Source organism: Acipenser ruthenus, chromosome 1 (assembly GCF_902713425.1).
Source record: "Acipenser ruthenus chromosome 1, fAciRut3.2 maternal haplotype, whole genome shotgun sequence".
NCBI lineage: Eukaryota > Metazoa > Chordata > Actinopteri > Acipenseriformes > Acipenseridae > Acipenser > Acipenser ruthenus.
Window position 1 is genome coordinate 73244289 of NC_081189.1, and position 26025 is coordinate 73270313.

Genomic DNA, 26025 nt, shown 5'->3' on the forward strand with positions numbered 1-26025 from the left:
GATGTTCTGCCATTTCAATATCTGAGTTTATTAACATTATAAATGACCGAATCCATCCTGAAATTTGTGGTGGTTTTCTTTGCTGTAGGGGCTTGCTTACAGTTCACTGCAGAGTAGCAGAGATACAAGTTTCAATGTGAATTTAGATCTTCAGATTTATTTTGGTAGTTTATAGTGATAAGGCTTCATTTTAGCATGGTACAGTGAAACATGTTACATGTAATGCTAAAACTGTAATATTTCTTTTGTGAGCACATTTACTATTGTTAACTTTTAATATGAACATGCGTATGTTCTTATGAAGCATTATTTACTTAAATTATTTTGTAATTACTAAATATTGCTGTTGTTGCAATGTACATTGTTTTAAATGGCATACAAAATAAAACCAATTTTCTTTCATAAGCAGGACTAGATGAAAAATATCCCTTGTTTATTATGTCTATTCCTTGTCAGTGTGCATTTCTCTTCTTTGTGGATTATATCTGATTAAATAATGCTATATTTCATGTGTGTTGAGGGTTTGGTGTTCTTGTCAATTGATTCTGAGTGATGCAGCCTGAGGAAAGAGTTAGGATGGGGTTATACCAGTGATTTTACACAAAGACATCTTATGACGACAGTTTCCTTTTCTATACCATCCTTTTCTTGGTTGCTGTAAGACAAAATTGTTTAACAATAAAGTCAAATATGAGTTGACAGCTGTAGATGTTACATGTGATTATTTGTTGTTGTTATGTATTTAATTTAATCCATTAGATCATCTGCATCAGCACACTAAACAAAATGAGATATTCCTACAAAAAGGCCACTGATGTAATATAATATGGGTCTAATAAGCAAAACTTCAAAATTATGAAAAAATACGACTTGCTTGAAAGTTTGATTTTATTTCAGCATTACAAAACATTTTCAATCAAGGCACAATGATGTTAAGGGTTTATTTTACAAAAATCGGTATTCATATAAGAAAACAAATGAAAATAATTTAATTACAGGTAGTGCAGTTGTTAGATTTAGCGAACATCATTTATCTACTCCCACCCACCCCGCAAAACATTTTTGAGATCCATTGTGTACAATACCTATTAAAAATGACCAAAAAGAGAGATACTGTGTTATAAACTGGAACTCCAATCACATCAGCAAACAAAAGATTAAAGGAACATACATACTGTTTTGTCTATTTATTTATTTTTTGTATAATTGTATTTAATTATTTACCATTTACATAAATTTGTACACACTACCAATGGAAATAAGGTAACAAAACAGTGTTATCATCATAGAGCTTTGCATTATCATATATAGAATGCTAGCCAAAAGTCATAAGGAACTCCCCCATTTCACATAATTTTAATGTTGGATTCAAACAAACATTGTGATCACTGTGTATACACTTATACTTTTTCAGAAGGTATAGGCCTAAAACAAATTTCACTTCTGATGGAGCTCACAGTACTACTTATAACTTAAGGGATCAAGCTGTCACAGAATGAGTGGCCCTGATTCACGTGGGCATGCAGAACTACAGATCCTTTGTGATGTTCAAAGGAGCACAGTAAGCATTATTTTGGGTCCCATAAAAGTGTTATCAAAATGTTAAGAACATTGAATTACCTTATAAGGAACACATGACATGATGCAGCAAACAAAGATGTTCTGCAGTCAGACACGGAATGATAAAAGAAGCAAACACAGGGATCTGAAGCAAATAGTTCACAGTACATTCAAATGTGTTCGGCAGCAGCACGCAAACAGTTTGTAACCCACTCATTTCAACAGTGTTAAATACTAAAAGGTTCCATATATTTGCGAACGATGTCTGAATAACCCTGTGCGATGCTCAATACTGTAATACAACTCTCCACATGAAAGTAAGTTTTCTGGCATTTTTCTGGTTGTAAGTGGCAAATCACAGTAGAACTGTAGCGATATTATATATATATATATATATATATATATATATATATATATATACATAATACATGGATGAAGGCTATTATTGGATCCTGAGGCATAATACCACAGTAGTGACATCAAAAAGTGATAATTTTTCTAAAGGAAAATATACTTGAACTTTGACCCATTCGACTCCTCGAGACCATCACTTTCAATTCAAACACAAAATGTTTTCAATCATTCGACAAAACCCACAGTACAGAAATGTCCATTAATGATCAACAAAATGAGAACATCTTAAAAAAAAAAAAAAAGATGTAAAGCTGGTACATTCTTATCTCAGAGAAACGGATAACGACATAGAGCGTCTATACAGGACTGAAACACTACGTTTTAAAAAAAAACGACTGTACTACTGAACCTCATCTTCTTTAATATTAGCATCACAAGGGTATCCGTGTATTATAAAAAAAATAATAGATGGGCCTCTTCAGTGAGTTACAGCAAAACAATTCCATCTCTGATTTCTGTGACAGTTTATAAATGACTCGACCTTCGGTCTCGTAATTTATGACGTCACAGAAACCCTCAATTAAATTATTTTCCTGTAACTCACTGAAGCCCATCTATTATTCTATATATAATATATAAGGCCCTTTACACTTGAATCAAATCAATATGCCTATAGATTGCAGCTACACAGTAGTTAGACAAACAAGATTCATTTCAATACCCCCCACAGTAAATGAAGCTAGCATAATAAAAATAAACTGACCTGCTCACAAAAGCATTTAATTTAAAGCAGCTTCAGATATTCGGGACCTCAACTAACATTTGATTTTCATTTAGCGTTTTGTATTTGGCTGTTTTAGTCAGTTTAGCACAGAGGCAACAGACTCAACTTGATTTTTTTTTTTTAACTCAAAAACTTCTAGCATCAGCTTTTCACTTCTTAGGATGCTTTTTTTTTTTAAGTTAGTTAGGTTTAAGTTAGTGTTTGCGTATATACACAGCCCTGGACATCTGAATACCCAGACTAAAGGGCTTTGCTCACTGGATCCGTTCTGTCACGCGTTTTTAACATGTATAATTCTGATGTGTCAATTAATTTAACAAGCATGTACATTCCCTGTTGCACCTTGCACACTGAGTCCGTAATTGTTGTACGGTGTATGTATGGTGATGCGTCAGTTATTTAATTGAAACAAGTTTGATTTTATCCTTTTTGACGTGCGTTAAAAATGACATTGACCAATGATAATCACTTTGGAAGACACATGGTTTCTTGCAGTTCCCTGAACAAAATGGAAAAACTAATTGTGTGTCGCCAAACACATACTTTATCCAACAAAGATTACAAAGACTCTGAAAAAAAGAAAACATATGGAAAGACATTGCCGCAGACAGGCATGAATGATATGTATTATAAAACATGAAATTATAAACTAATACCATGTATAAACATGTGGGTTTTGTGCAGTATAGGTTATAGCATGTATATACTTTTTATTTCAATTGTAGTCGAGGAAGTAATGAAACAATGGCCTAACCTGGAGACACATATCAGAGAAAGAAGTGTGACAGGGCAACCAAGAGCGGTCAGGGCTTAACAATCAGAAAAGAGGGGCATGAAGAGATGGAATTTCTGTTTCCATACCCAGAGAGTAGGCGGTAATTATGGTAAAGTATTTTTGGTAGCTCACTGCTAGCTTCCCAACACTTACCAGTGTTTGAAATAAAATATTGGTCGTATGGTTTCTGATGCTATGACAAACTGTATGCAGTTGTGTAATATCATTATGTATTATTATGTATTGCATTTTGAGTACGTTACAAGTATGATATTAACGCATCTAGTGTGCAATGGATTGACGCACAACTTTTTCGGATGAAGGATGATAAGTGACGGAACGGACAGAGTGAGGAACAGCCTTAAGTTTGCAGCTGCAGTTATTCTAACTGAGGGCTGTCAGAATCAAACAGATAAGTCATGTCATAACTTTTGATTTGTGTTACCATGCTAAAATTCTTAACGGATGTTAGTAAGAACCATCTAGTCTATATGCAGCAAAGTGTACAACGAGCTCCCGAAAATGCTGCTGGCTTAATGCTGAAATTACCAATGCTTTATTGTACAAATAAAATGTGGTTTCAGTTAAGGTTCAGTTTACTCTTTTGTCAGTATCGTAGGTTTGGAATTTTATGCAAATAACGGTTTCACAAGCATTGTATCCCTAGTTATCATGGAATATAGGCTACTTAAAATTACAGCTGGTGCTAACAGCTGCCCACTTCTGAGTTTTTATTTTCATTATTATTGCAATATATCAGATTAAGGTCCCTTATTCATTTTAAATAGTACAAGTGCCGTAGAAAGGTACTGTGCAAACAACATAATGTAGTTCTGTAACAATCATGTTTACAGTCAACATTCTTTGTACTTTACATTTAATGTCTAAAGTCCAAATTTTAGACTCACAACCGATTTAAGTAAATCCTGCCAGAGATTCTTTTATGTGTGGTTCTGATACAAAGTCTAGTTGTGTTCTGTTCAAATCTACCTAAGTAAAAAAATATTTGGTTCTTTACTCTCTACTAAGCTTATTGCTTTTCTATGGTTTCCAATTTGGGGCCTGTGTCCCACTGACAAGCTTCCCAGTCGCTATCTTGCATGTACAGTTTGAAGAACATAAAGAAAAGCCAGCATGCTTGTGGCAGGGGTGAGGCCCTGCCCGTGTGTATATCGTAGGGTTTGCATTCTGTTTTCTTTTTCTTTCGCTTGTTTTCATAGAAACAGCTGTGTGTTGACAGGGAATGGGATCCAGGTATGGGATGCCTGTGGATCTCTGACTGCCCGGTGGGCGTGTCTCGACAGAGTGTCTCACTATAAAACAAAGCCGTTGACACACCCTGAAGGCTGATGAGCCAGGACGTGATGGTCCGTGTTACGGAAAGCAACAAACCTGCGTTTACCTGTACAAGCCAATGACCACCGTGTGTGGAACCAATGTCATGGTTGCGACAAAATAAATAGTGTTTAGTTTGTGGGATATTTAATCCCACAAGCACTATACTTTCGGGTTTATAGGTTCAGCAGTGGGATCTCCCTTGTTTAGTGGGAACAGCGCTGAGCCAAACTGTGAGGCTAATATAGTTGTGTTTCTTTTTATTAATCTAAATAAATTCTGGGCACCAGTGCAGCATTTCAATGTCAATCCAGCAGATTCCCACACCCCTTTTACAATGCTATATTCTATTCTAGAGCCTGCAGAAAAGATTACGGGACTTTCAGTGGAGAGCTTTGCATACCATTGTGGATACTAATTATTTTTCATGTCTGTATTGTAAAAAGAGATAAACTGTATTTTACTGCTTCCTGTACTGTCCAAGACTTCAGCCTTTGTTTTGCATTCTTTTATTTATTTATTTATTTTTTTTTGTGTGTCCGGTTATAATTCCCCCTCCTGATTTTCCCCCAATTTGGAATACCAATCGCTTTTCTCCTCACCGCAGCAATTCCCCACATGGCTCAGGAGACCTGAAGATTCAGTGGGCATGACCAAGCCAGCTTCCTTTTTCACCCAGGAACTCGAGAGCTGATGTCAGCAAGCTACTGACCTCTGGAGGATAAAGGCCAGCCCTGCAGGTGTCTGCTCTCAGCTCACTGGGCGCCTGACCAGCAGAGTTTGCTGTAGAGCAGTGAGGAGAAACAGTCCCTGCTGGTTTTACCTCCCTAACCCACGGGAGCGCCTGGGCAATTGCGAAGCTCCCTTCAGAGTCGCCAATGAAGACCAGCCTACTTCGCGCAGCCAGGACATGAACCTGCGCTGTACGACTCACCCTGCGCACCACGGGGCTGCGCTTCTACCAGGTGAGCCACTCGGGGACCCCTTGTTTTACATTCTTAAAGACATGTTCAATGGTCTGGAGATTGTATTTTCTGAAACTATTTATCTTTGGAATAAAATACTGCAAGCAGAGAAAGCACAAAGTGCAGCTGAGGAATTTCCTCCTAGGTCAGACCAAACTGGCAAAGTCGAAAAAACAGGGAGAGAGGTATTTTAAGTGGGGATGTGCTGCCTGTGTTTAAAGTATTTATTTATTTTTTTTCTACAGTTAGGCTGGAATTCTCTTATTACAGTCTAGTGCAGGAGCTGGAATTGTTCCAGATGGCGTGGGGGATCGGAGGGGTGGTGTGCTGTGTTGAGGAGAGTAGTTGTGTATGAAAATGTGAAATGTTATGTTTTTATCTATCTATCAATGTAAAAAAATATATTTTCCCATTGCCTTTTATTGCTTTTTGGAATTTTTAGTTTAATACATCTATTATCTTCAGCTCTTAATGTATCGTTTTAAATGTGTGAATGCTTTCTGAATGAGACCGCTCTACTTTGTAATGTCATTATCCACTTGCCCCTATATTTTTTAGTGTGGTTCACCACCTCCTCTGCCTCAACTATATAGCAGGCTAATCTGGGAAAGACAGTCACCGGAACAGCTGCTGCAAACTTTCAAGACGAGACACTAGGATTGGTGCTCCAAACAATGAGGCTGTGGGCCAAATGATTTTTGTTATGTTGTTAATTTTCCTTTAGCGTGGGTTTCTGCATAATACATTTACAAACTTTGGACCTGAACTAGTACATTTTCTTTTTGAAAAGACAGTAGACTTTGTGTTCGAGATCAGGTTCAGATCTGTGGACTACCTCAATACCTGATTTCAAAGTGCACCACTTGGTGAGCACAAGCACATGGGTTGCATAATCTCTGAAATTTGCAAACTCTTCAGTTCTGACATTCACTTGACATATAAAGCACTCTGATGTGTACAGCATGTAAACCGTGCTGTAAAGTACAGTGCCTTGCGAAAGTATTCGGCCCCCTTGAACTTTGCGACCTTTTGCCACATTTCAGGCTTCAAACATAAAGATATGAAACTGTAATTTTTTGTGAAGAATCAACAACAAGTGGGACACAATCGTGAAGTGGAACGAAATTTATTGGATATTTCAAACTTTTTTAACAAATAAAAAACTGAAAAATTGGGCGTGCAAAATTATTCAGCCCCTTTACTTTCAGTGCAGCAAACTCTCTCCAGAAGTTCAGTGAGGATCTCTGAATGATCCAATGTTGACCTAAATGACTAATGATGATAAATAGAATCCACCTGTGTGTAATCAAGTCTCCGTATAAATGCACCTGCACTGTGATAGTCTCAGAGGTCCGTTTAAAGCGCAGAGAGCATCATGAAGAACAAGGAACACACCAGGCAGGTCCGAGATACTGTTGTGGAGAAGTTTAAAGCCGGATTTGGATACAAAAAGATTTCCCAAGCTTTAAACATCCCAAGGAGCACTGTGCAAGCGATAATATTGAAATGAATGGAGTATCAGACCACTGCAAATCTACCAAGACCTGGCCGTCCCTCTAAACTTTCAGCTCATACAAGGAGAAGACTGATCAGAGATGCAGCCAAGAGGCCCATGATCACTCTGGATGAACTGCAGAGATCTACAGCTGAGGTGGGAGACTCTGTCCATAGGACAACAATCAGTCGTATACTGCACAAATCTGGCCTTTATGGAAGAGTGGCAAGAAGAAAGCCATTTCTTAAAGATATCCATAAAAAGTGTCGTTTACAGTTTGCCACAAGCCACCTGGGAGACACACCAAACATGTGGAAGAAGGTGCTCTGGTCAGATGAAACCAAAATCGAACTTTTTGGCAACAATGCAAAACGTTATGTTTGGCGTAAAAGCAACACAGCTCATCACCCTGAACACACCATCCCCACTGTCAAACATGGTGGTGGCAGCATCATGGTTTGGGCCTGCTTTTCTTCAGCAGGGACAGGGAAGATGGTTAAAATTGATGGGAAGATGGTTGGAGCCAAATACAGGACCATTCTGGAAGAAAACCTGATGGAGTCTGCAAAAGACCTGAGACTGGGACGGAGATTTGTCTTCCAACAAGACAATGATCCAAAACATAAAGCAACATCTACAATGGAATGGTTCACAAATAAACATATCCAGGTGTTAGAATGGCCAAGTCAAAGTCCAGACCTGAATCCAATCGAGAATCTGTGGAAAGAACTGAAAACTGCTGTTCACAAATGCTCTCCATCCAACCTCACTGAGCTCGAGCTGTTTTGCAAGGAGGAATGGGCAAAAATGTCAGTCTCTCGATGTGCAAAACTGATAGAGACATACCCCAAGCGACTTACAGCTGTAATCGCAGCAAAAGGTGGCGCTACAAAGTATTAACTTAAGGGGGCTGAATAATTTTGCACGCCCAATTATTCAGTTTTTTATTTGTTAAAAAAGTTTGAAATATCCAATAAATTTCGTTCCACTTCATGATTGTGTCCCACTTGTTGTTGATTCTTCACAAAAAATTACAGTTTCATATCTTTATGTTTGAAGCCTGAAATGTGGCAAAAGGTCGCAAAGTTCAAGGGGGCCGAATACTTTCGCAAGGCACTGTATGTGTTAGTAGGCAATGATGATATTTGAATTGTCCTGCAAGGCAATACATTCTCTGTAAAGTGAGAAAGACTCTCCAAACTGCTGATGCCAGTTATTTTAGATCAAATTCAGCCAGAAATCCAAGCACGGCCTAGTAATCTTTCAAGCAGTAATGCACTGAACCTACCTGAGAATACCAGATCTTGGTAAGATTGCAAAACAGTGGATTCAAGAATCTATTGTCACAGTGCTAAACACATCCAAACACCGTCTAAGTTACATGTCTTCTGTTTAATTAAGGTTATTTGTAGATTTCTTTAACGAAGACTAACACAGACATTGAAAGTATGTGGGGCCAGCGTCAGACCAAACCTTCCATCCATTGATGGTTTTGCAGAGCCTTCTGGAAGTTTGAAGATGAAAGACTTAATCAGATTTGCAAACATCAGGAAAAGCTCCATCTTGGCCAACTGCTCTCCCATGCAGACCCTGCGGCCTGGAGATATAACAGAAGGGAAAAGAATCAGTTGCAAGCATGCTATAATTACTGGAAATTACTATTTGCTTGACAATACTATTCAATTACTAGAACAAAAAAGCTACTGTGATTTAAGTGTAAGTGGGTATGTATGTGGATGTCTAATAAAAACAGATATGACACATATAACACGGTTTGCAAAAATGTACTTCATTAGGTTTTATGTGGAGAAACAATATGGAACTTCACATTCATACAAAGACCCAAAGGTTCATGCAAAGGGTCACAGAAATAGGGGAACCTAAAAACTCTGAAAATGTCTAAATAAACATGTCATTTATGAAAGCTGATCTCTTGAGATGTACAAATAACAAAATAAACTTCCTTTAAAAGGCTTCTAGTTGAAACAAATGTCAAAGAACTGTACTAGTTTATTTGAATATTTCTACATGTTATGAGTGTTTTATAGTTATGTGATCCAATGAGATGCAGCCAACTTGTTCATATGGGCATCCTGTCATGTAGCAGCACAAAAGTTAAAACACCAAGGTTACCTATCCCAAAGGGAATGAAGGCTTCTTTCTTCAGCATTTGTCTATTTTCATCCAGGAATCTGTAGGGGTTAAACTCGTCTGGGTTCTCCCACACAGAAGGATCTCTGTGTACTGACCACAGGTTTGGGACAATCAGAGTGCCTTTGGGAATGGTGTATCCCTGGAACACTGCATGGAACAGAACATTGATAGAACATAACACATAATTATTAAGTGATTGTATGTTTTTAAGACACATTAATAATTTGTGCTATGTGGCAAATACATGTAGCTGAAGTTCCATGCTCACCCAGTCTTTGCTATCTATACATCTCCTCACTGAGCACAAAAGAGCTTTTAATCACTGTCTAAATTAAAACTGAAAAGACATAAAACACTTAACTTTTTCTGTTTGTTTTCTTACCCATTCTCCCTTATTAATGAACTTTGCACAGCCAGGTACTGTAGCAACCCATGATGATTGTTGTGCAGCAGTATGGGCAGCTATTGTTGCATCAGCTGGATAACACATTACATAGCTAGTAAATAAAGAACTACTCTTTTACATCAACATAATAGATCAGATGTTTTTGTAATTTAGAGCCCCTCATTCCCACTGCTACACCACACCTAAATAGTACATTTAAAAAAAAATCTACACTAGGATAGAACTTGACAGTTTCTCCCCAGCACATTCTAAATTTCCTAAAATTAGCTTGTGTACAGAACTGCTAGAGGTAGTGACTGGATAAGACTCCAGTTTCAGAGCCCAACACACTACAGTATCTGCTATGCCAAACTAGCCAGGCTCCTTTTAGCAGATTTTAACAGCATTTTCCAAATGTGCCTTAATGTTATGATGTTATCAATCATTTTGAGTGGTTCTTGGTTATGTTGCTCTAATCCTGCAAATTCATACAGTCATACAGTTCTTATGAAGTGCGTAATTTGCCTGGAACTTGCCCAAAAAAATGAGGCCGCTGTCTGCTATAAGAGCTGGGCCCCATTTGCATAGCAGTTTGAGGTACTGGAGAGCTCATTACACTTACAGCATAGGCTGACTTCAGGAACATTTGCTCCATCCCTTAGAACCACTGTCTATTAAGTAAAAAATTGTTTTTATTTTCCCTATTGCTACTCACAGGTGGTTTCCGAAGCCATGTGTGGTATAGACAGAGGCACAACCACTGTCATTCTTTGGACCTCCATGATCGTCGCCTCTGTGAAGGGCATACTGGCTTTGTCAGTCAGTGACAGGGTTCTGTCAGGTCCTACCACCTGATCGATCTCAGCTTGAACCTTTTCTGCAGATAACAGAGGGGGAGAACAGATAATGGTGTTTTGTTGTTGCCATAAATGCATAACCTGTGGCAGATTATAATGTTAATGTCTCTTTACTACAACTGATCAACACTGAAAAAAATCAGTTTAAACTAAAATGAAAGGTCCTTGAATAAGCAGTGATCGCAGCAGCAGCCCAGCTTACCCTGCACGTCGGGGTTCAGACACATATACAGCAGGCTCCAGAGCAGGGTGTTGGTGGTGGTGTCAGTGCCGGCGATGAACAGGTCCCCGATGATGTAGAACAAGTAATCTTCACTGAAGCTGCTGTCTAGCTTCCCTTGCTGCTGCTGCCGGCTGGTCTCCAGGAGATACATGTCTATGAAATCCCGCGGATTGGCAGGATCCAGACTGTCCCTGTGCTGGGCAATAATACCCTTCAGGAAGGCTGTTATATCTGTCTCCACCTTCCTCAGCTCCTTAAAGGGATCAAATGGTAGGTAGTAAAGCCAGGAGCAGATGTTTATCAGTATGGCTTTGCTATTGACTGATATCTCAAGACCCCTGGACATAAGGCCCAGCAGAGTCTTGAACTCTTGGTCCTGGTAGTCGAATCGGCGTCCGAAGCTCATAGAGCAGATGATGTTGGAGACTGCGTTGCTGATGGTAAGGGAAGGGTCAAAGGCCCCCCCATTTCCTCCGCTGTGCTGCAGAAACTCCTTCTTAACAAACTGGAATTCCTCCAGGATGCAGGGCTGTAGGCTGAGCTTTCCAAGTCCAAAGTGTCGAAGGGTGGAGTGGGAGAACCGCCTCTGCTGTCTCCATACTTGGCCATAAGGTGCAAATACAATACCTTTAAAAACAATTAAGAAGTGAGCATCTGCACTTACCTGCCTCCCTCCCCTCAGAAAACACCAGAGAATAATGCATCACATTTGGAAACAAAATCATTATAAACCACTTTTTTTTATTTAAAAAATGTGGTCGGCGCCAATTTTTTACCCTGGTTTTCTCCCCCATTTGAAATGCCCAATTATTATTATTTCATGCAACCCCCCTGACGACTCAGGAAACGGAGGCTGGAACACGCGTCCTCCGAAACGTGCTCCTGCCAATCCGTCATTTTTAGCACTGCGGATCCACAGCGAGGCCACCAGACCTATAATGCCAGAGGACAACACAGATCTGGAGGCTCCACTGCAGAACCACAGGTGCCCTATCGGCCACAGGGGTCACTGGTGCGCAGTAAACCGTGGATTCCCCTGTCGACCTAAGCCCTTCCTACCCAGGAACCCCCGGTCACGGTCGGCAGTGACATAGCCTGGATTGGAACCTGCGATGTCCAGACTATAGGGTGCATCTTGCAATTATTATTATTATTATTATTCCATCATCCACCATCTCCTCCCGTATCTCTACCTGTCTGTCTGCTATTTCCTCCTGGATGCACTCGCATCACCTCAAACTCAACCTCTCTAAATCTGACCTCCTTTTCTTTCCCTCCTCCTCCCCCTCCTCTGATCTCTCCATCTCTGTTCCTCTGGAATCTACCACACTCTCTCCCTCTTCCTCAGCTAAGAACCTTGGAGTCACCCTGGACCCCTGCCTCTCTTATTCCCAGCACATCTCCACTCTGGCACGCACTTGCCGATTCTTCCTGAGCAACATCCGAAGAATCCGACCCTTCCTCACCAACTATGCTACCCAGCTCCTGGTCCAGGCCCTGGTACTCTCCCGCCTAGACTACTGCAACTCCCTCCTGGCTGGCCTCCCTGCGTCCGCCACCCGTCCGCTCCAGCTCATCCAGAACTCTGCTGCCCGCCTAGTGTTCTCTCTGCCTCGCTTCGCCCACGCTACTCCACTACTCCGCTCGCTCCACTGGCTCCCGATCACCGCTCGCATCCAGTTCAAGACTCTTGTACTAGCCTACAGATGCCTTGACCAGTCTGCACCCAGCTACCTCCAGACCCTCATCTCTCCCTACACCCCCACTCGACCTCTCCGCTCCACCTGCACTAGAAGACTAGCTCTACCACCGCTACGCTCCCCTGCCTCCAAAGCCCGCTCCTTCTCCACCCTTGCTCCACAGTGGTGGAATGACCTTCCTACAGATGTCAGGACTGCCCAGTCCCTGACCACATTCCGGCGCCTCCTTAAGACTCACCTCTTCAAAGAGCACCTGTAGAACTCCTCTGTTTGTATCCTGGGACACTATCACCTTTCATGTAAATGTGCTTTATTTTGCTCTTATCAGCCCCTATTTTACTGCATTTAATCCTGTACTTCAGAATACTGTAATCTGCCAAGTTTTTAACCTGTAGTACTTTGTATTTAATCACATCCTGATGTAACTATCACTATTTAATCATATCCTGATGTAACTATCACTATTACCTGCTGTATTATTGAATTGTGGTTTGTCAAACTTGCACTTTACTTGAACAAAAGTTATTGTATTTCTTGCTCTTATTGTATTACTTGTATTGTAACGCTTGAAATGTTTTTGCTTACGATTGTAAGTCGCCCTGGATAAGGGCGTCTGCTAAGAAATAAATAATAATAATAATAATAATTATTATTTATTTCTTAGCAGACGCCCTTATCCAGGGCGACTTACAATTGTTACAAGATATCACATTATTTTTACATACAATTACCCATTTATACAGTCGGGTTTTTACTGGAGCAATCTAGGTAAAGTACCTTGCTTAAGGGTACAGCAGCAGTGTCCCCTACCAGGGATTGAACCCACAACCCTCTGGTCAAGAGTCCAGAGCCCTAACCACTACTCGCAATCCAAGCAGCGCGCAATCCAAGCAGCGCGCAATCCAAGCAGCGCGCCTTTTACTGGATGCGCCAATCGGGAGCCCCTAAACCCTTTTATAATGACTGTATTAAATTAAGAACATAATGAGGTATTGGTAATGGAAATAATGAGGCACTAGTGATGGAAGTCTACAATAGGGTCTGTTCTCCAGAGATATGGTACGCCAAAGATAACACCTTAAGTTTCAAAATACGGTAACTTTCAATACACTAAATTGTATATTACAGAGTGTAAATTGAAGCTTAGCACTGTAAACAAAATAACTAAGTCATGCTAATTAGCCATGGTTTGAGATTGATTTTCCACTCCAATGCTGAAAATTGGTTGTGAATATATCATAAATGTTTCACTGACATTTTGCTGGGGGGGGGGGGGGGGGGGGCTATAGGGGCATTAAAACATATATTTCAGTTTATGAGACAAGGACAATTTTAACTATCAATTAGTTACTAAATTAAAGTAATGCCTTACTACAGTGTAAGTTCCACGTGCAAAATGTCACCAGGGTGTCATTGTTTCATTTACATAATATTGCCCGATTACGTTCTATTCTGTCTTTGTCTGATAATGAGAAGTTAGTACGTGCCTTTTGTCTTTTATAGACTTGATTACTGCAATGCTCTGTTTGCTGGTGTCTCTTAGAGGGTTTTCAACAGGCTGCAGTGTGTTCAGAACTGGCCTGCTGGGGTTTTAACAAAATCTAAATTTTGCATTAGCTGCCAGGATTGATTTTAAAATTCTGCTGATCTATAAAGACCTAAACGGACTGGCTCCCTGCTATATATAAAATATTTAGTACACAATTATATTCCTTCACTGGATTTGTGGTCAATGAATTCTAGTCTTTTAATTATTGCAAAAATAAGGCTACATTCAATCGGTGACAGGGCATTCTCCAGTTATGCACCAATATTGTGGAACGCTCTTCCTGGCGTGATCAAAGACTGCGACTGATTATTTTTAAATCACGTCTTTAAACGTACATTTATACACTAGCATTTCCTAATGTATATCTCTAAATTGTAATGTCGGCTATATCTTTTTTATATTAACAGTACAGTGCTTTGTGATGTTGGCGCTATATAAAATAGAGTATTATTATACAAAAGTGTCCCAATTTCACCAACTACATTATTTTAATATTTTTAAATAAAATACTATAAAATACAACACACATATGCTGAATAACTACCATGAAAACGGATACTTGCATCTCCTACTATAACTATATATGAAATACACATATGTAGTGTGTTTTTGTGTTCGGTGAGTCTGAGTAGGGACAGTGTTACGTCACCTTACCTTTCCTCTTTGTAATTATGGTAATTGTAGGAATGGTGGGTCTGTCAGAAAACTCTTCGGCATGATTGACAAGCGCATCCCGGACTGTTTCGTAGCCATTCAGGATAACCATAGGACGGTTTCCACAGAAGATACTATAGATGTTCCCATATATTTTGGCCAGGTCCGTAAGCATTACATGAGGAGAAAGTATAGCAGGTTGCTTCACTTTCTTCTTTGTAATTTCACCTTCGTCATCAGCATTGATCTTTCTTAACACCCAATCGGGGATCAGCAAAAATGCAAAGTTACCCACCACAGGCCACGGTTTTGGCCCAGGAGGAAAATTTGAGAATGCACCATAGTTCCTTTGAGTAAGTAAAAACAAGTAAACGGATACAAACACAACCGCGGCCACAACAGCAGTGCTAGCGTTGACAAAAAGCAACGAATGCATCGCATTTGACCAAAACAACTCTTCTTCTGTCTCTCCCATTATTGCTTTTTAAAACACCATTTAAAATTGTAGGGGTACTTCAGCAAGCGTTTCTGCTTGTATACAAAAGTTTCCGTGTTATGATCTGAGCTCTATACAGCAGACTGCCCAAAAAAACTGTCAAAACACACCGTCACATGCTGGAGGTTACTGTCGCAAAAGCGTGCTCGTTATTGGTTGGTTGCTTTGCGTTAGCCCGCCCCAAGAAATCTATTGGATGGTTTTTCATCAAAACAGGACAGCGAATTTTAGGGAAATGTACTACTTGCGCCTGTAAATAAGTAGACTTTAATTGGTTTTCTTAGAGCTGTTATTTGCACTATAAACATTTGTTTGTTTATTAAATGTACCCATTTACTAATTGCATTAGTGTATACGAAGCTGCCTTCTTTGTTTTCTGATTCTTTCTGCATCGCGTTATGTCTTCATTGCTATAGTTTGTTTAAAAATGTAATCAACATAATAAATAAATAAATAAATAAAAAAAAATACATAAAAAACTTTATAATGGTAAAAATCCATTATAAAGGTGTTTGCTCAAACCTAATTCTGAAGCATTATCCTGTGAAATACCACAATTCCCATGCTGATTGAATTAAATATCCTAGCCCTAAACTAAAACCGTTTGGCCGTACTGTGTGTGTGTCCTGTTGTGAGACACACACACACACACTTGTGGATGTTTGTAGCCTATGAAAATCAAGGTCCGGTCTAAACCCAACCGGGCACATGCATTAACAGAGGAAGTATATTTATACTACTATATTTATATCGTGATTCTACTAAAGGTAAGCATTCAAACAGATGCAGGTTTATGTGGCTTTATTAATGTACTTGTGGAATATCAAATAATAATGTATTGTATCATACGGAAGTAAAATTAAAATGTAACCCTCGAATTATGATGTGACTAAGCGCAGGAAGGATATACTGTGTATGTAGCTTTGTAAAATCTGTACAGTATCTCCTGAATTGAAATTAAAAAAAAAATACATTAATAAAACCAATCAAACAAGAGGAGAACCAAAAGATATTCATCGCAATAAAAAGTGGATCAGTAAGGTCACTCGGGTAATGCATGTATAACATATTGAACTGAGAGGAGAATCTTCAAGTCTTTGTTTCATAAAGTTAGCATTACCATTTTAAAACCACCAGAGGACTCCCTAAGGTTACATAACAAGGGTCAGGGTGTCCCATATACAAAAAATAATTGTCAGTTACAGGAACTACATTCATAGAACACAGAAAATGGTAAAAAAAAGAAAACGTAAGATAAAATACAATAATAATAATAATAATAATAATAATAATAATAATAATAATAATAACAGCTGGAACTTTATTGGTTTAAAGACAGACTACATTTTATTCTTAACAGGTTTGAAAATTGTTGATAGTGCTTTAATAAAATATTACATTGAAAGTGTTTATTTTATTTATATATATTTATATATTGTCACACAAATAACTTATAAATAGTCTCACTAGTGTAGTGTAGTCATCAGCCGTTAAACCCTTTAAGGCACAAAAAACATCAACATAAGTTTCCACAAAATTCAAAGCTGATGTACAGTTACATGTAGTTTTTTATATAAACATTTATAAATGAGCATATATAACTTTAAACATGTAGACTAAAAAAAACACTACAATTCATATTAACGATGATGATTGTTGCATATCCATATGGCTATGCCTTATAAATGATTAATTAAACATCTCCATTGACCTGTAAACTTTACATCTGTTTTCCATTAAAACAAGGGGGTCAAACAGACACTTAAATAAATTCAGTTTTTGGAAAATGCACAGGATAAACCAACTACAAATATGATCCAAAACTTGTGTCTTAATACTATAACTTCAGAAAAAAACAAAACAAAAAACAGTTTTTGCCTATAGTTTATGTGAAACATTTTAAATATATCTGCAAGTTGACTGTATTCCCTTCACAGAAAATAATGTTTTCTGTAGCTGTCTGTTGTTTGTGCATTGGTTTCAAGATAGAAGTGAAATGGACCTCAATGGACATACAGGATGTTATATGAGGACACTGTGATACAATATTACCTTGGCTGCACAGTTTAGTGATTAATACCAAATGACAAGAGACATACACAGCTGGTTTCAAAGATCCTGATAAGCACGAATACAGACTAGTAACATTCAGGGTCTCTAAAGCCAGCTGACAGGTGAGTATGAACTGACTTGATAAGAACTTTTCCAGAACTTACATTTTGCATACAAGATCTCCAGAGCCAAACTGCCATTCAAAGCAACACAAAACAATGAGGCAATGTGGCTCTGGAGTTGCAAAGCAATCCAAAAGACATATCTGGTTTCTGTTAGTAAACGCTTCCAATCACTAGAAACCAATGGGGTATAGATTAATGATATAAACAGAGAAGGATCCGAATGCTTCCTCAGGGTTGGTTTACAGACTGCAAGCAGTGGAAAGATGTACACGTGAGGGCAGGTTTCTCTGTTTAAGAACAGAAGTATTAAGATTTATCCCTGATAAGATCATTAAAAACAACCCCACTATGTTTAACTAGAAGGTACTGTGGTTTCGACAAGAGATATCACAAATATATATTCATATGGACACTGGTTACATGCTAGCTTATTTTCAAACTACAGAACATTCAATTTCTTGTCTTCATTTTTTATCATTATTCAAGTACCATTAAAATCAAACCAAACAATACATAATACATTTCATTCTGCATGTGTTTCAGGCTTGCTCTAGAAGTGGCATTTGAAGCAAAGTAAAATAACTATGCCTGCTAAATTAGAGATAGTATTATGGTTTTTGCCTGGTTTTAACACTCCATTCATCCTTGTTTGCATGTATTAAATCTGATGGAATTGCATAAAACTATTTTAAGCACTTGGGTGTAAAACCTTATTGATTGTTTACAAAACAAACAAACAAACCAAAAAAAAAAAAAGATAGGTAAATGCTTGCCCAGAAAATATTTTTCAAGTAGCCCACCGTAAACCTTTGCGCATCTAATTTTACTATAACGTTACAAAAAGCTGTCAAAAACAAATATGTTTTCTACAAAACAAGAGTTGCTACACAATAGACTACAACATAATTAAAATAATGTTTCTGCAGCTGCTTAAGAGGTGGCTTTGTTTTCCTATGTGGCTGTGGAATATGAGTTGTGTAATGTAACACAATTAACACTTTTGTCTCCATATACATGCTATAATTAAGGCGTTTCAGCAGTATCTAAGTGCAATGAAGATCATCTCCCAAATAAAAAGGAGGCAATGCTTTAAACTGGCTCTACCAAAATAAAGATCCCAGGATGAGCTGTATTTTCATTTATATATATATATATATATATATATATATATATATATATATATATATATATATATATAATACATTTTGGCACTTTTAAAACATATTTGCCTGGATTCTTAGGCTGTCTTGCAATCTAGAAACTCCTAAATTAACCCACTGCTTACTTCATGCCAAGCTCATCTTACGTGCCACAGAGATTTTTCATGTGATTACATGTCATATTAATTCAAATGGCGGCCACCAGAGGTAAAATAGTTTTGAACTTCAGATCTTATCGTTAAGGACACAACCAAGCAGTCATCTTATGCATATATTAAAGACAATCATAACATCAGACTCTTTGGTCTGTGATTTCTGACCCACTGCAAAGCTGCCGCCAGTCTTGGTCTTGGCTGTGTTAAGATTACAACTGTAAACATAAAATTTTCTGGTCAGTTCTGATTATTTATCAGCTCATATGTGTTTTTAATAGTTGTATCCTCCACTGAATTAAACAATAAGGGGTGGGGGGCTCTGAAAAGGAACTGAAGCTAAAAATAAAAGACATGGGAAATAGCTCTTGTAGTAATTTTAGCTAACAAAATAATTCCAGCCATTTTCCACATCCATCACTATATAGACCTTAAATGTGTAGTTTTGCGAGAAATACATTTTTTTTTTTAGCAAACATGTATTTTCATTATAGAAAATATACCTGGAACTACACTAGGTAAAAGCAGATTGCAGGCCTTCCTTTCTGATGGTCTCACACTTGTAATGTCACCTGGAGAGTGAAATTGTAGGACTGTCTTTCCTAGTAAACAACCAGCTGCCTCCCATAATGTCCTTCATGCTTTGCAGCCAGTAAGATGAAGATAATTCTGAGGGAAAATTACCAAGAAAGTGCAAGTGTCCTGGTAGGGAAGACTTTTATCTATTGCAGGGGTGTCCAAAGTGGAATGGCCCTTCAGGACTGTGACTGCACACCCTTTGCATTACCATGTTTCAAAATGGAAATAATGTACATATTTGTGATATAATGTTTAGTTCAAACAGCACAATTGAGGCCTCTATAGATCGGTATTTTAGATTACTACCTATATAGCAAAGTATATATTTCTTTAGGTACAACCACTTAAACTTATTTAACAAATAGTTCACCTTAAAGATACATATAAATGTCAAGTTTATATTTTCAAGTTTAACCTTTTGCCTGTTTTGTCTTTAAAATATGTAACATTATGGAACATAGTTTAACAGAAAATCATATTCTTTAAGTTTTACAGACACCCACTGACTCACTCAATCTCACACACATTCTCAAGCACTTGGTCACAGAAATTCTGATATAAATAGATTTTTTTTGTTTCTGTAGACAGTTTGTAATATATAAAAAAAAAAAAAGTAAATGCGTTTAAAACCTGCCAGAAAAATACTCTTATTTAGCAGGTTCATTTGTATATCGTCCTATTGGCTAATATATTATCAGCACTTCTTTGTTGTCTTTGGCATGAACTGCTAGTGTTTTGGTCTCTATTATCTTTCAAAGTGTTCATGACATTGTGAAAAAAAAGGCGTTCCATGCCATAGCGCTGTATGGTTGTGTGTGTGTGTGTGTGTGTGTGTGTGTGTGTGTGTGTGTGTGTGTGTGTGTGTGTGTGTGTGTGTGTATGTGTGTGTGCACACGTGCTTCACTGTCTCCTGGTGCTCTGAACCATGGAGTAGTTTTTACAGGAGGACTTGAAGCAGCTGGGAGGCAAGGCGATTGGCCAAGAGAAGGAGCAAGGCACCTGGGTCTGCACGTTCTTCTCAAAGAACCGGAACACTGGGTTCCACCAGCTCCGAGACAGGTAGTTTTGAGGAGAGGACCTCAGTGTCTGGAAACAAACAAACAAATACTTTATTTAAATAAGACAGGAGACGGGTCGTATGCACATACTAATACATTACTATTTAAAACCTTTGCAACCACAGTTAGCCCCAAGCGGGACTTGAATGTTTTATGATGTATGCATAGTCCCGGTCAAGATGGCAGCGTTAATGGACTTTTCAGATTTAAAACTGCTCTCCACGCCTGCACAAAGTTCACGAGAATTATGGGAAATGTAGTCTTGTCATTGTAAAAGTGATTAACTACACTGATCTTTTATCAAAAAACTGTTGCACATCAAGTCTTTGCATCAAGTCTTTGCGCATCTTTTTTAAAAGTTTAAGAAAACAGGTTAAAATCTTAAAATTAAAACAGCAAAAGGCAAGGCACCTGTAATCAGGAAGAGAGACTCAGGCAGAGAATGCAGGTTTGTAAACACTGGTGCGCACGTTTAATTATAAACAAACAAAAATAACACGGACAGAAACTCTAAACAAAACACATTTAACAAAACAAAAGGGCCAAAGCAAAAGGCCAACACTCACAAACATAAACAAACATGGACACGGACGTAAATACAGCACAGCATAGAACACAAAACACATACCTTCACCAACACTAATTCTCACCATCACTAACTATTTCACCACCCGTGATCACCTTATTTATTCAGTTGACAGCTCCAGCCACACTCCCACGTGTGTTTGCAGGGAGGATTTTAACTGCCTCCCTGTCACCCACTATTCCCCACCCACACTCACACATCCCGTGCAACAATACATATAAATACAAAATAACACAAAACATGAAATACGCACAGGGGCAGGGAGTACCCCGTCACAACACTGGAAGCGGTAATGCTGGACAGCGGAGTGAGGTCCTCCTCCAGTGGAACGGCTGACAGCGGTAATGCTGGACAGCAGAGCGAGGTCCTCCTCCAGTGGCACTGCTGACAGCGGTAATGCTGGACAGCGGAGCGAGGTCCTCCTCCAGTGGCACTGCTAACAGCGGAAATACTGACAGCTGGACAAAGTCCTCCTCCTGTGGCACCAGTGGCAATGCTGGCAGCAGAAAGGCTGACAGCGGTGGGGCATACTCTGCCAGCGGCCAGGCCACAGCAAATCTCCGGGGGTCAGCAGCAAATGACCCCCAGATAGTGACGAACAGGCATCCCCGGGAAATGCCAGTGGCGATGGCAGCAGTAAGGCTGCCCTCAGCGCGGGACACCCCGGCAGTGGCAGAGGTGCTGGGCACTCTGGCAGTGCAATTACTGTGGGTGGAGGAGGTCTCCTCACCTCTTCCCCCTTCTATGTTGCCGCCGGTTCCCTTTTCTTGGGCTCCGGCCCCAGAATTTCCAGCACCGCAACTGCTGCGGATGGAGGTCTCCTCACCTCTCCCCCGTTCTCTGTAGCTGACGGTTCCTTTTTTTTAGGCTCCGGACCCAGTTAGCTATAACAAAGCCCCGAGAGATGATGAGCAGGCGTCCCCGGGCATTGACATGCAGGCGTCCCCGGGCAGAGACGTGTAGGCGTCCCTGGGGCGGAGACGTGCAGGAGTTTATCCTTGGGAGATGGCGGGAGCAACAGGTAGTCTCCCCTCTTGCAATGGAGGCGGGAGCAACAGGTAGTCTCCCTCTAGCGGTGGAGGCGGGAGCAGCAGGTAGTCTCCTTCTAGCGGTGGAGGCGGGAGCAGCAGGTAGTCTCCCTCTAGCGGTGGAGGCGGGAGCAGCAGGTAGTCTCCCTCTAGCGGTGGAGGCGGGAGCAGCAGGTAGTCTCCCTCTAGCGGTGGAGGCGGGAGCAGCAGGTAGTCTCCCTCTAGCGGTGGAGGCGGGAGCAGCAGGTAGTCTCCTATCTCTGGAGACTGGTGCGGTTCTCCCTCGGTCACTGGAGACCATGCCAGTAGTTTAATTTACCCCACTTTCATTTTTCTTTGCAGCTCGTCACAGGCCTTTTTCCGTGCCTCACCTTCTGGGTATTTCACTGCAAATGCAGCATGTTTTGTCATGAGATATCACTGTATATTCAATTTTATGTTTGAAGCTGCATATGAGACCAAGTGGAAATCCTGACTTCTCCACAAAAGTGTACATATCAGTGCATTCCGGCTGAAAAGAACGGTATTCATCATCCGTTTTGCCATTTTTTAAATTAAACTAAACAGCTCTAAACTACACAGACTACAGATTGTGATTAGTGTGCATATTGCTTGTTGACAGATCCCTCGACCAATCAAAACACGATGAAACAGACTTCTGGAATACAAACACCAATAAGAGCAACGGGTAGGTGGATGTAAAAATAAATATTTATAGATGTTAGATGATGCTAATAGTACGTTTAATTATTATTTTTTTATTTGTGTGTGTGTGTGTATGTGTGTGTGTGTGTGTATGTGTGACTGACTTAGAGACTCGAGAGCCATATTTGGTTACTTGAAGAGCCACTGGTTGCTGACCCCTGCCCTAAGGAATGACAGGCTAACATTTAATGACAGTTAATCTCCCCAGTGATATCCATTCTGCTGGACTGCTTCAACACACGGGTGACCAATAACCCCTTTTTGGAACCATTCAGAGTGGTTCTTATTGCACATACTAAAATATGTGTTTATTTTGTGGTGGGATGCTTTTACTAAGAGTTTAGGAGCTGCTCTTCAGATCTGGATGTCTGAGGCAGACATATGCAATGTAGGTAGGGCTTCTAATTTTCTTCTACTCTCCTTTCAAAATTCAATTGATACCTGTTAAGCCATTCATGTATCTCAAATCACAACTGAGAAACGTGTTAATAGTAAAATTGATTTAACGATATTGCAACATGTTAATAAGCGACTAATCTTTATTAAAGCTATAATGAAAAATAAATTATTTTATGCTGCACACACTTTATTACAATCGTTCTGCGTGACTGTATTTACATTAATAAAGAGGAGACGCTTCTGCTTTGAAATGAAAAAGTAAGACTTACGATTTAAAAGCCCATTTTGCGGTTTCATAGAAAAAACCCGTAAATTAAAAGCAATTTGACTATTAACACATTTCTCAGTTCTGATTGAGATACACGAAAGGCTTAACTGTTATCAATTGAATTTTTAAAAGGAGTAGAAAAGTCGGCAGAAAACACCGAAAATCAGAAGCCCTAAATGTAGGCTAAATCAGTGTCTTTCTATTAGTAAGCTACATATTGCTAGCTGTTACTTCTATAGAGGACAATTTGGCTGATCTAGTCTATCACATAATCTATGGCAGGCAACTCAAACTGATGAGAAATAATAAATACAGTATTTCATTATTTGCAATTAAAAACACTCTGAATGATTGCAATCATAAAATCAAAGAAAACGACAAAAAAAATAAAACCCTTTCACATATAAATCACAAATAAAGGCTTGTATTATTTATGAGGCTTTTTAATTTTTGTACTAGGAATTTCAAATCCTAGTTTTTATCCAAGTTTATATCAGACAATTACATAGACAATTCTAGGTCGGGGGAAAACTGCATTTGCATCAAGAGCACTTCCCTCCACAGACCACATGCTGTAGATTTTACTGATTCTGCATTATTTTCCTTTACAATTTACATCATTCACATCCCCAAGAAGGTATTTCACAGGGGAGATCTGTGCTGGCTGTCGGGCGCATGCGTGAGCTGCGTGGGGGGATGGGGGAGGAGGTGTCAGAAAACCCTGTAGGCTCAACTTGTCAATCATGGTGTTGAGGCAGAGGCCAGGTGGAGGTGCGTCGGCTGGTGCTCTGTGATTGGTTGGGGAGTGGAGCTGTGCGGGATTGAGAGCCGATTACAGAGTCACTGTTCTGTGTCCTTCTGTCTCGACAGGAGTGTGCCCGGATGATTGCTGAATTTTGACGGCGTGCAGCGGAGCTTTGTACACTGGGGCAGAGCAAGCTGAGAGTACACGAGAGATCTGTTATGCACCAAAGGGAAAGTGGCTTGGAGATAGAAGGAATAAAGAAATGGTTTACCTGGAGTCTGTCCGGTACTGCCCGAGCAGGCAACAGGTAAAAAATGAATATTAGATAGAGGGAATCATAAATGTCCCACAGTGAGCTAGATAGGGAAATAGAACAGTGACTCTTAGGTCAGGGCTTCCAGCGTTAGGGGAAGCACTGACCAGCGGTTTATTTCCACACCTTTATTTTGTAGTTTTATTTTCTCTTTTGTTTTGGATATTATTTTCCAGCACCTGTGCGTGCTAAAAAAAAACAGGGTTCATTTATACAATTTTTGGTAAAAACACTGGGGACTGTATTACCAAAATTACTGTTGTCTGTATTACAGCTATGGCACAAGGGCAGCCTCTTGTGCCCACAATAAATCTGTCAGACACCTGTGTTTATGTGAATCACCCACTCCCTCCCACAATCCCCATGAAGGCAATTTATTTGTATGTGGTAAAATCAAACTTTAAATGAATACTCTCTCGCTCTTAAAGAAATCAGATCTGTAATATGGTCCGATGGGTATCTCACGAGGCTCCACTTATTTTGAAATGAGCCCCCATATACATATACGTATGTAGTTTACAGGAGCCGGGAAGAAGGAACCACTATTTAATCTGCAGTTAATGATTCTGGCTGCTGTGAAAATCATATTGGGTGGTATAGCCTGTCTCATTGCATTGGGGAAGAATATTAAATCTTTTACATGTGGTGCAACAAAACAATTCCATATCAGTGACTGGAAAATCATTTTATAGAGAATTTAATCCAACAGACTAATTTTTTGCCTCACCTGTATATTGGCCATGGTGTGGTACCACCAGAAGAGTCTGGTGGTGATGTAGTATGCAATGACCACATCCACTGTGTAATGCTCGTGTCCCACCAGGATGCACACCACTCCCACAGCACTCAGCAGCCAGCACAGCAAGTGGTACCACCAGAAGCGACGGGGTGAGTCTGCAGGAGCAAAAACACACTGTGTGAGCCAGAGCAGTAGTCTATTGTTACGCAGGAATAAACACAGGAAATATGATAAAACACAGCAGACAAGTCAGCTGAAACACACATGTACAATTGTGCCCTTGAAGGCTTAGAATTGTTAGTTGAGGTACCAGTTAACTTCTATAGCAGGGCTGAAAACTGTAAAGAAGAACTAGCAACTTAGAAACCTACCAACCTTTAATTCTGCCTGGCTTATGGAGCAGGCAGCTTTAGCTTGTTAAGCATCAAGGCAATCTAATACTTCAATTAGTTAAAGGGGTAAAAACGAAATACTGAAGCTAATGAAATAAAGGAAAACATGGATTTATAAAATTATTGCAAGTACACCTTTAGGACTACCAGAGATTTTTGTGTGAGTTCTTGACAGTGGGTCTACACTCATTTTCTAATGAAAGCACCCATTATTCTGAAGACAGGCTCTGTTCCAGAAGCCTGAAGGATAGGTTATCATATCTTAACAATTTTCTTCCAAAGAGAAATATGAATTACAATCTCTGCAGTCTTCAAAACTACAGGGCTTTTTGGCATTTGCTACCCTTGGCTGATTTGTGTAGTGATGCATACTGTACCTGTTAGTAATGTTGCACTGACACTGACTACTCAGGTTTTTACAATTGAAAAAGACAGGTA

At 39.5% G+C, this 26025-nt stretch overlaps 2 protein-coding genes across 3 annotated transcripts in view; both read right to left on the minus strand.

The window, feature by feature from the left end:
* Nucleotides 1-870: 870 nt before the first annotated feature.
* LOC117421471 (cytochrome P450 2U1) lies at nucleotides 871-15396 on the minus strand. The gene is made up of 5 exons (XM_034035937.3): nucleotides 14791-15396; nucleotides 10867-11514; nucleotides 10523-10684; nucleotides 9402-9569; nucleotides 871-8865 (listed from the first exon to the last, which is right to left on the minus strand). The coding sequence occupies exons 1-5, from the start codon at nucleotides 15263-15265 to the stop codon at nucleotides 8687-8689; spliced, it is 1632 nt and encodes a 543-aa protein (XP_033891828.3). The 5' UTR covers nucleotides 15266-15396; the 3' UTR covers nucleotides 871-8686.
* Nucleotides 15397-18190: 2794 nt separating this feature from the next.
* LOC117421451 (phosphatidylcholine:ceramide cholinephosphotransferase 2-like) overlaps nucleotides 18191-26025 on the minus strand; it is a 43943-nt gene continuing 36108 nt past the window's right edge. Inside the window, exons 5-6 of one of the 2 annotated variants that reach the window (XM_034035911.3) lie at nucleotides 25184-25350; nucleotides 18191-20440 (exon numbers count right to left, since the gene is read on the minus strand). In XM_034035911.3, coding sequence (XP_033891802.2) covers nucleotides 20255-20440; nucleotides 25184-25350 — 353 coding nt within the window. In that variant the 3' untranslated portion in view covers nucleotides 18191-20254. Of the gene's footprint in view, nucleotides 20441-23642; nucleotides 24338-25183; nucleotides 25351-26025 lie in introns of those variants that run through there. The other variant, XM_059029452.1, reaches the window with a different exon arrangement.